General features: G+C 38.9%; 1 protein-coding gene across 2 annotated transcripts in view; it reads right to left on the bottom strand.

Annotated features, from left to right (window-relative positions):
• Window positions 1-445: 445 nt before the first annotated feature.
• The window catches only part of LOC123827144 (kininogen-1-like), a 36,184-nt gene continuing 26,173 nt past the window's right edge, over window positions 446-10,456 (bottom strand). The window contains exons 6-11 of one of the 2 annotated variants that reach the window (XM_045851514.1): window positions 8,958-9,042; window positions 7,903-8,075; window positions 4,380-4,487; window positions 4,176-4,262; window positions 2,666-2,743; window positions 446-687 (exon numbers count right to left, since the gene is read on the bottom strand). In XM_045851514.1, coding sequence (XP_045707470.1) covers window positions 607-687; window positions 2,666-2,743; window positions 4,176-4,262; window positions 4,380-4,487; window positions 7,903-8,075; window positions 8,958-9,042 — 612 coding nt within the window. In that variant the 3' untranslated portion in view covers window positions 446-606. The remainder of the gene's footprint in view (window positions 688-2,665; window positions 2,744-4,175; window positions 4,263-4,379; window positions 4,488-7,902; window positions 8,076-8,957; window positions 9,043-10,456) is intronic. The other variant, XM_045851515.1, reaches the window with a different exon arrangement.

The following is a 10,456-nucleotide window of genomic DNA, read 5'->3' as shown; positions in this document are numbered from 1 at the left end:
GGTGATCACAAGGACCTAGAGTGGTTGTGAGGACCAAGTCACACCCCGAACAGAAATTGTCTGGCCCTGTCTAAAAGGGCTATAGTAGGCATTCAGTAATGAGTTTTTTTTTTACAGAAATTGAAAACCTCAGTCACTTTTGATTGTATTAGATTCCTATTTTCTCTTTTATTTGGACAGGAAAGATAATTTTAAATTTTCTTTAAACATCTTGAGGTTAGATATTTTTGCTAATGAAAACTTGGTAGACATCATATTAACAAAGAACTTTTCTTTTGGTAGTTTTCTACATCGTAAAAGTAGTAAAATGATACAAATTATTCTTAACTTTGAGCTGGGAATCAGAGGGAAGAAGAAGGGCAGGTGAGAGTTTCCTTAGATTGGTGGTGAACTTTGTTTCAGGATGGGTGTGGCTAAAAGCAGACTGCTGTGAATTAACCAGGAGTGAGAACATCAAGATCAAACTTTATTTCACCAAGACACAGAGTGGTAAAGTGGCATTCTTCTCAACTGCAATCTCCCCCACCTTCTTGTCCTTCCACGCAGGGCTGCTGACACGTTGGTTGCTGGGGCTATTGTGCCAGGCATGGAGATTCTGCCCACTGGTCAGGAGACCTCACTCTGAGATGCTGGCTCTGCCCCTGCCTCCTGAGTTCGGCCCTTGTACTCGCAATGACTTAGTCGCTTCTGTAAGTATATTAAAATTCTGTTAATCTGAGGTTATCATTCACTAAGACAAGAGTGAAGCACCAGGTGACAAAATGAGACCTTTTCCTGGCATCACTGGTTCTTTATTGAAAAGTACAGATAATATTTGAAATGAAATAAAAACTCAGAGGCTCAAATCATTCCATAAATTGAAGTGGCAGTGACACATGCATCCACAGGCAACTGTAGTTGATTAAAGCCCTATCTTGTTTCCCCAGGCAAAACACAGCAAGGATTATAAAATATGTGGCTCCCTCACATTAAAGATATTAAACACTATCATATTGTACTTTTTTTTGCCAAAATCAGTGCTTTCCAGTGTTGTAGAAGAAAGAGGATGCAATGGTAGAGTGTGGGTGGAGAGGTAATTTCTGCCAAAATTTCTGAACAAACATTGCATCACATCTCATGGTGTCCCCTTGACAATTACTAAGAACAATTTCCTGCACAAGCCTGCCTCTATCTTACTTCCTCTGCTTTCCATTCTTTTCATTCAATGCACAGCTGCTAAAAACTAAGGAGCACTCAAACTAGCCTCAGCAACAAATAAACGCACAGAAAATTTCTATTAGAAAGCCATGTTGCAAAGAATAGTTAACAAGGTAACAGCAATTATTGGCTTATGAGAAACACTCCCAGTCAGAAAGAGAATTATCGGAATAACTTTGTCAAGTGGGAGCACCTATTTGATATAACTAGGCCATTTGGAAACAGAAAGTCAATTAGTTTGTGTCTCCTTTTCTTGTTTGTTCCTCCTTGACTTCTAGTGTTTTTTATTATTATTTTCCCCCTATTCAGGAGCTCAGCATTCTGTCTCTTGACTTGACTTCACAGGTGTTCAGGGATCAGATGCCACAGTTTATTCAAAAGGGTAAGAATCTTTGTAGGAAGAGCAATATCATTGTAATGTGCCCATTTGTTATTAGAAAAGTAAATTGCAGTAAGCCACAAGGCACATTTGGTTGCCCATTTTCTGTGCTAGTTTAGAAAACTTGTGAGGAAGACTCAGAAAGGGTTTAGAATTCTGCATGCAGTTTTATGTTGTCCATAGGAACTGATGGTGTCCCCATGGGTGTCTCACCACTTCTCTCTAGGCTGTTCTGAAGTGTCAGGGTATTGAGTGCATTATAGTGGGGTATTTGGACAATGGGCAAAGGGGGCGGTGAAGTGTTAAAGAAACCCCCATGGCTGCATACATTACTAAAGAGCATCAGAGAGATCAAAATCATGAAAGTCTTTCATTTCCACAGTTGGATTCATTCCATTAAGTGGCCTCCAGGGGTGTCCATGACATTTGGGGGAGCTTGTTTATGAAAAATTGGGTATCAGGTTAAATGAAAGGCTATTTGGCTTTATCTGGATTTCAGGGATTCAAGCACCATCACTCAGTGTGGGAATAGTTGGTGGTATGTTAGTCATCCCAGCTGCAACGAGATCTAAGTCCTGAAAGTCAGAAAAGCTGTTACACCTGGCTGGGCTAGGGAAGGGGAGGGCATTGGCCTTCCTGTCTTTTCATGTGTCTGTGCAGATGTAGTACTGTCTTCAGAAGAACTTTCCCCATGCATTGCTCTCCAATCATTGTGCTTCCCTTTCTTTTTTCCTTTATTTTTATGTTTTCCATGGCCATGACCATGCTCATGTTTATGTGCATGGGCTAGGCCATGTTCCCACTGATGGCCATGGCCAAGGCCATGCTTCCCTTGGTGTTCAGGAATATAGTCAAGTTTTCTTTGTTGTGCATGGCCATGGCCATGTTGCTGTTGATGCCATGGCCTAGACCATGTCCCCTTTGGTGACCATGGCCTTGGTCATATTCATGTTTATGGCCAAGGCCAAGGTCAAGGCCCTGTTTTATTTTCTTTTCATGGCCCCAGCCATGTTCCTGCATGGGTCCTTGTTCTTTTTCTGAATCCTGCTCTTCTTCTACAGGTGCCATGGAAGTGTGGGATGGACTTACAGTTGTTACTTCCTTTGTTTCCTCCACTTGTACTGATCGGAAAGGTGAAAAACCTGGAGGTCTTTTCATCATTGAAGTCTAAACAGGAAATATTAAGATGAATGTATTATTGTGAAGCCACACTGTCAATGAAGTAAGAAGGGACTCAGACCTGGCAATGCTTTCTTGGTTTACAATGGAGTGAGTCTTTAAATGCTATATCAATATTGCAGAAAGGATGAGAATGTATATTTTTTCCTTTCATTGACTTTATAATTGTGGATATTGACTATTGTCCTTAATAATAGTCTACTAAGATGGAGAGTTTTTTTCTTCCTTTGGAATAATTGAACCACAAAATCTCTAGGATTCCTTCTAGTCCTATGTTATGTAAAGCCATGGCACATTATTTATTAATTGATACTATTTCTGTTAGCACATTACTGCTTTTATTTTAAAAGACTCCAAGTGGCTTTAAAAATGGAATATACATGAAGCACATATTCACAATCACCTTTTTGGTCTGAAACACATTTGGGCTGAATCACCTTTTTGGGCTGAAACACATGTGTTTATGAACTTGAAATGCAGCTTTTGTATCATGTTTGTGTTAGACTATCTACATATCTATGCTTGGCGAAAACCCGAATCAGAAAAAACAGAGAAGAGGCAACTTGCATGGAAGATATGGATTACTTCTTCCTGCACTTTCACTGCCAGCAGGAACTCAATGGCTGGAGGCAGTGTTCAATGCTGCAAAGAGCATGTTCTTTAGAGTCAAATAAGCCAGACCCTAGTTATCAGCATCATGTGAACATGGAGGCTCTGATTTGACCTAGACTTGCATCTGAGGGCTACTAGCTTCACTTTTCTCATCCCTAAGAAACCAATACCAACAGCAACTGCCTCATAGGGTTGTGAGGAGAAAAATATGTGTGATGTCCTCAGTGCACTGGCCTGGGGCACAGGATGCATTTGACAATGATATTATTCACTCTAGGATCTAAGCAGCTTGGTAATGTCTAATGTCTCATTCTTGACAATGGGAAAAGAATTACTTACCTCCCAGGGTTCTCTTAAGAACTGCAAAAGATGATACAAACTAATGCTTCTCACACTTGAACATGGGTATGCATCCCCTGGGGATCATGTTAAAATGCAGTTTTGGACTCAGTAGATGTGGAGCGGGCTCTGAGATGTGCACCTCTCCCAAGCTCCTTGGATGTAGGCAGATGCCAAAGGAGCATCTCAGGCACACCTTGAAGCTGCATAGCTAGTGTCAGCTCTCCTTAGCTGGGGCTAAGAGAGAGCCCGCTGAAGCATGGGGCACTGACAGCGAGCAGGGAGTGATTAAGAGGACTGCTGTTTTCCCTTCTAGCCGTAAAAAAGAGAGCTCAGCACAGAAATGTGTGCTGCCTGTTAAAAAAAATAGTCTCCCAATTCATTTAAATAATGGTTCGATTTTAACCCCAAAATAGCACTTTTCAGAATGATCAAAATTTACCCAAGCTGATTGTAACTAGAATCATACCTTTCCTAGTGATTGACAGTTGACAGTAGGGTAAATTTTGTCCTCCCAAGGTACCACAATAACATCAGCATTGCAGTCAAGAATTTCCTATCCATGAAAACAAAAGCCAAAAGAGAGAACAGTGTTATTCATGAATCACTGAAACACATTTAAAACATCAAGTAGATATGCAGGGAATAAGTAGAGAGTTGCATTCCTACGCACTCCAAGTAAATTGATCTCACAATCTTCAGTCAGCTCTTTACCACTCTCCTTGGAACATGTGGATTCCCTGGCCAGAAACTCAATAGAATATTTTCTTCCAGCTATGACCTGGAAAATAAATTAGTACAATGTAGCCACTTAATTAATATTGCACAATAAACATTTTGTTTTTAACTTAAGGGATCTTAGGGGAGAATATTAAAATTTTAACTACACACTGACCAATTGAGAATTCTATAGAAAAAACACAAATGTTTGACAACTAAATGCTAAGTTTGTATGCATGTGTGAAATATTTGGTTGTTGGTTGGTCTCATTTCTTTTTCTACATGGGAAAAGAAAAAGCAAGCTAAAATTTTTGTTTTTATACTTTTCTGAGTTTTATTGTTCAATAGCTGAAAAATTCATTAGTCATTCAAATGTTCTAATTGAATCTAAGATGAGTAGGAAAAAAACTTAAACATTTTCTTTAAGTCTGTCTTATTGACCTGCCAAATTTTGAATCAGAGAAATACTGAGTTATTGCCACTATAGAAATTATTAGGGCAAAATTATGTGATTATGAAAATTATTGAGTTGGCTCCGAGTTCATTTGTTTTTTTTATAAGATGGTTCTAGTAGTGATTAGTTGTCTTTAACTTATTCAAAACAATTTTGTTAGATTGTATTGTCACAGCTGTCACATCAGCATGCATTTAAAAAAATCAAAATTGGTTAATTTTTTGTGTAGCAATTTTAACATTAAAGATGGAAGAAAATAAGCAACACTTTTGGTATATTATGCTTTATTATTTCAAGGAAGGTAAAATGCAACTGAAAGGCAAAAAAGGAAGAAAAAATGTCTAAATTTGTCCAGACAAAAATGAGAACTGAATCTCAAAAATCATAGCAAAACAAGTAAAAAGTCAACAGCAAAAAATATGGTATAGGATTAATATTCTTATGCATATGAAGCTGAACACTAAAAAATAAACAAAAGGCATGAAAAGGTTATTTCAAAAAAGAAGTTAAAATGGTCATTAAGCCTGAAAAAAATGTTTACCTTCATTAATAATCAAAGATATGCACATTAAGCAAACCAGTGCAATAGCATTTTTAATCTTTAGTATTTTGGCAACAGTGAAAAACAGCAATGATGGTTGGAATCATTCATGTGTGGAAAGCACTGTTGGTAGGAATAGAATTCAAATCATATGACCAATGACTTACACCCAGGTAGCATGAATGTAGATCATCATAATTGTAAACAGTTTGGTGATACTCATCAGAAGTCTCATATATACATAAGCTTTGATATTGACAAGTACTCTATATAAAAGAAAAAATTTCTGAATATACATACGCTCTTGAGCTATATTCATCTGACCAAAACAGGGAGGAATATGGGCCATAGCGGGGACAGTGGAGGTAGAGGCAGGGCAAAATAGATGGCCTAGACAGATATTGCAATCATTCACATATGCCAACAGAATATTTAAGAAATATTTGGTATATGAAATATGAAACCAACTTGAAATGGACATGCATTCAAATAGGACTAAATATGCAAAGCCAAGGAAAGGCTAAATCTGTAAAATAAATCTTTAGCAATTTGGCAAATTGATCATTTGGAGATTGGCTTTTGGCAAATTCATCACATGGTAAATGGATTTCAGTATCTTGGCTGCTCCCACCTGGGCTTCCTTGAATGACCATGTCAGAACAGCCAAATTGCTCTCTTTAAATTCAAAAGTCAGTAAAGCTTCATCTCTTATAAGTAATTTTGAGATTCTGAAAATATTCCAGATTGATTAGGTTAATTAAGGAATATCAGTTCCCTTCAATTCTCAGCATTACCTGTTGTTTTCCCCTGGCATCCTCAGCATGAACACACATACACACAAAGAGACATAGATGCTAGAATGTTGATCAGCTAATTTACAGAGAACTCTAAGTACTGAGAGGACTAGACAGGTATGTTTGAGAGTGAATGGTTCTCTCCTGACAGCAAACCTCTGACATGCAGTGTATGATGGAGTACTAGACTATTCCTGCACCATGAAGAATAAGGGAATGTCACAAGAAAGCAGAAAGAGGAAGTGAGAAGACAAGCCAACAAACCCAAGAGTAGCATCATTGGTGTGCCCTGTGAGTAAGTCTAACGTGGGCCATGTGCCCGTGAAATGAGGGAGAAAGGTTGTGGTGTCTGGGACAGGAATAAGTGCCTGAGTAGGAGAGAGATCAAAGTGTCAGTCTTGATTTATTTTAATAATATTTGCTTAAGGTTTTCTCCCAATAATAAAACTAATACAGGACATTAGAAGATGAAATTAAACAGCCCATTGTGTCATTACTTAAAGCCGTCACTGTGAACAGCTGGAGGCATTTGTGTCTTTTCAGCAGTGTTTTCTGTAGTTGTTTATAACACAACTGACAACAGAATGTACATTCAATGGATGGCCTCTTCTTTTTTCACTGCGTACTTTAACACAAGGAATTTACCACATCAAGAACTCCTCACAAAATGCTTTATAACTGCTGCTTGATATTCTTTCTACATTATTAATCAATTGACAGTTTATAATTTTTTCTTTTATAGTTAGTGCTGCAATGAATGTCATTGTCTACAAAGACTCTATTTTAGATTTCTAGAAATTCAGTTACTGAGCCAACAGTATGAACTATTTTAAGAGGAGGCTTTTTTTTTTCTTCAGATCATAAAGCATGTTTATTTGCTTAAGAGTTTGGTTCTATTTTTATTGTTTTTCTTTAGCTTATGATTAGGGAGGCCAGTTTTGAGGTTTATAATAGGAATCTGCCCATGAATAGATGAGTCATACAGTGTTGGAGTTTGAAGCAGTTTGGGCTTTTCTCATCCAGCCACTCAGTTTACATGTGGGCATGGAGACTGAGTGAGTCTGAATGACTGCCTGGGGGTTACCTAGGACATGAGGGGTAGGTACTGTGGTAGAACTGGGTCTCTGGACCCCCCAGACTGGGACTCTTCTTATCCTCCATTAACAGGGCATGGAAGGAAAGACCACTCCTTAGAAGGTACATTTGTGGGCCAGAAGGACACCCAGCCAGGGGGAAAATGACACAGAGGTGTGAGTGTGAAGAGACTGGGTGATGATAGACTGACTCATGTGGCTGAGCCCAAGGCCCTAGATGATGCTACAGTAAGAAACAAGACTGGAAAGGCAGAGAATAAGTCCTGCTTTTTATAGCCCTACATTTTATTAATTATGTAATAGTTGCTAAAATTTATATAACACTTTAGAGTTTGGAAAGATAATGTATTGACACAAATTATCTTCCTTGATCCTCACCCCTGCCCTTTACAGACAGAAAATGAAAAGAATGTTCTCAAGACTTGTCCAAGATCACACATCAAATATGCAGAGAGGCTGGGACTTGAAATTCAAATTCCTTTCACCAACTCAGGTATACTGTTTCCCAACCCAAAGCCAAGGTCAGTGGCAAATTATTAAGTGATTTGCACACAGACTAAGATATAAGCATTTTTGCAGGAAAATTTACAGACCTGTGTTGTTGCTCTCTTCACAGTGTCAACCTTGAAAAAGAAAGTTCCATTATTCTCTGCATTAAGCTTTGCAATGGAATGATTCAGAGGTTCTTCCAGATCTGGGCTGTCTATAGGTATATCTTTGGGGCAGCCACGGCAAATTAAGGTAGGTAGTGGTACAAAATCCTCTCCTGAAAGAATCAGGTTTTAAGTCAGTATGTGACTGAAGGAGCAATCTAGCTCAGTACCTCTCCCCGTCATGGTCCAGCATGCATTTGCAGAGGGCCATGTGGCAGCCCAAAGCCCAGTAGCAAGTGGGTGGAGGTTCTCTTTCTCACCTTTCCATTACTGCCTCTCCCCTTCCTTATCCTCAGAGTCAAGTATATTTAGGGAAACCTTCAACTGGTAGGTGTTAGTTTGTGACTGAGTCAATATGCTGCATTTTTCCTAGTTTTTGCATTTTTGATAGAAAGTATTAAAAGCAATGCTTAACATAAAATGAATGACTGCCTAGTGGGAAAATTTTAAGTCTTAATAGTCCAGTGATGGGCAGTTTCATCAATGTTTCTCATTGTGGAATGTATGCAAATATCTTCCAAGTGTGAGAAAAGCCAACACCTGGTGTAAGATATACTAGCTTGACCATAAACTCTCACTATCTCCCTTTTCCTGCATTATAACATGCAGGAGGAAATAGTCTTTAATTGAAAGGATTTCATTTTGAGTGATTAAACATGAGATACTGTTTCCCCAGTTTACAGCACCTGACACAGGGACATCTTATACACAAGGAAGACCAGATGACATTGTCTCAGGAGCCCAGCTTTGCCCAGAGAACATGAGTCTTTTCTTCTGTCACCATATTCCCTTCTGGCACTTTCAGAGCAGTCTCAACTGCGTCTGCTTCTACACAGCTGTGCAGAGATGGGGTACAACGTTCTCAGAAAACTCTGTCAATCATATAGAATTTGTGGCACATCATGGGACCCAAAACACAATTCCTATGAAAAGATCTAGCTAGTTGTCTGGGATCTGCATATACTATTAGAGCACAAACACATATTATCCCATACCTGGATAAAGGTCACACTTCTGTGAGAAGGAAGTAATTATTCTGTTAGGATCCATGTATGCATGATCTACACATTCACCAATATCCTAGTGTTTAAAAAGAATATAAGTGCAAAATTAAACATGTTTTTAAGAAACTTTAAAGTAGACAACTAATAAAATTAAGCATATGATATCAACTAAACATAGAAAATGAAAAAACATAGTCCCATTGCAAAAGAAAGAATAAGAAACAATTAAGTATTAGTATCAACAATAAATGCATATACACAAACACATAGAAACATGAAATAAGATGACTACCTAGTATAGAAATAATAATCATATCGTTGAGTGGATAAAATTTCTTTTAGAAAGGAGTTCCAGCCAAGATAGAGGTGTAGGTAGAAAGCCTTCAATTCCTTGCATAACCAAAAGTAGGATAACAACCAATCTAAAATCAATAAGCAACGAGAAGTGCCAGGAAATCAAAGTGCATGGAACTCTGACAACCAAGGAATTAAAAAACAGTCAACTATACCAACCAGACTGGCAGGCAGGTGTATGGAGAGAACCCTCAGCAAGGCATCAGACCACAGGGGCAGGGCAGGCGGGGCTGGCTGAAAGGAGCGAAGGTGAGGTAGCAGATCATGCAGGCAGGGCTGACTGAACAGGAAACTGAGACTCAGAGCTGACTGTGGACTGCAGTGGGGGTTGCTGCAGTGGGAGAAACTCCCAGTCTCACATGAGAGTTTGCTGGAGAATGGGGCTAGAGCTCAGCAAGTGAGCTACATTGTTCTCTCTCTGGCCCCTCCCCCACAGGCAGTGCTGCAGCACAGCAAGGAGGGTTGCCTTGCCCTGGTGAATACCTAAGGACCCGCCCCCTTATAATTAATAGGTGTGCAGAGACAAACTAATATAGCCCAAATAAAAGAACAGAACAAACCTTCAGAAAGAGAGCTAAGCAATAAGGAGATAGCCAACCTATCTGATGGAGAGTTCAAAGCCTTGGTAATCATAATGCCCACAGAACTGATTGAGTTTGATTGAAAAATGAAAGAACAAATGAAGGCTACCCAAAGTGATATAAAGCAAAATATACGGGGAAACAACAGTGATAGGAAGGAAACCAGGACTCAGATCTATGATTTGGAACAAAAGGAAGACATAAACATCCAACCGGAATGAAATGAAGAAACAAGAATTCAAAAAAATGAAGAGAGGCTTAGGAACCTCTGGGACAACTTTAAACATTCCAATACCCAAATTATAGGGGTGCCAGAAGGAAAAGAACAAGAACAAGAAATTGAAAGCTTATTTGAACAAATAATGAAGGAAAACTTCCCCAATCTGGTGAAGGAAATAGACTTCCAGGAAGTCCAGGAAGCCCAAAGAGTCCCAAAGAAGTTGGACCCAAAGAGGAACACACCAAGACACATCATAATTACATTACCCAAGATTAAAGATAAAGAGAGAACCTTAAAAGCATCAAGAGGAAAGGAGACAGTTACCTAGAAAGAAG

Source organism: Phyllostomus hastatus, unplaced genomic scaffold (assembly GCF_019186645.2).
Source record: "Phyllostomus hastatus isolate PE091 unplaced genomic scaffold, TTU_PhHast_1.1 phas_contig_86, whole genome shotgun sequence".
In the NCBI taxonomy this organism is placed as follows: domain Eukaryota; kingdom Metazoa; phylum Chordata; class Mammalia; order Chiroptera; family Phyllostomidae; genus Phyllostomus; species Phyllostomus hastatus.
This window is presented reverse-complemented; position numbering and strand designations above follow the sequence as displayed.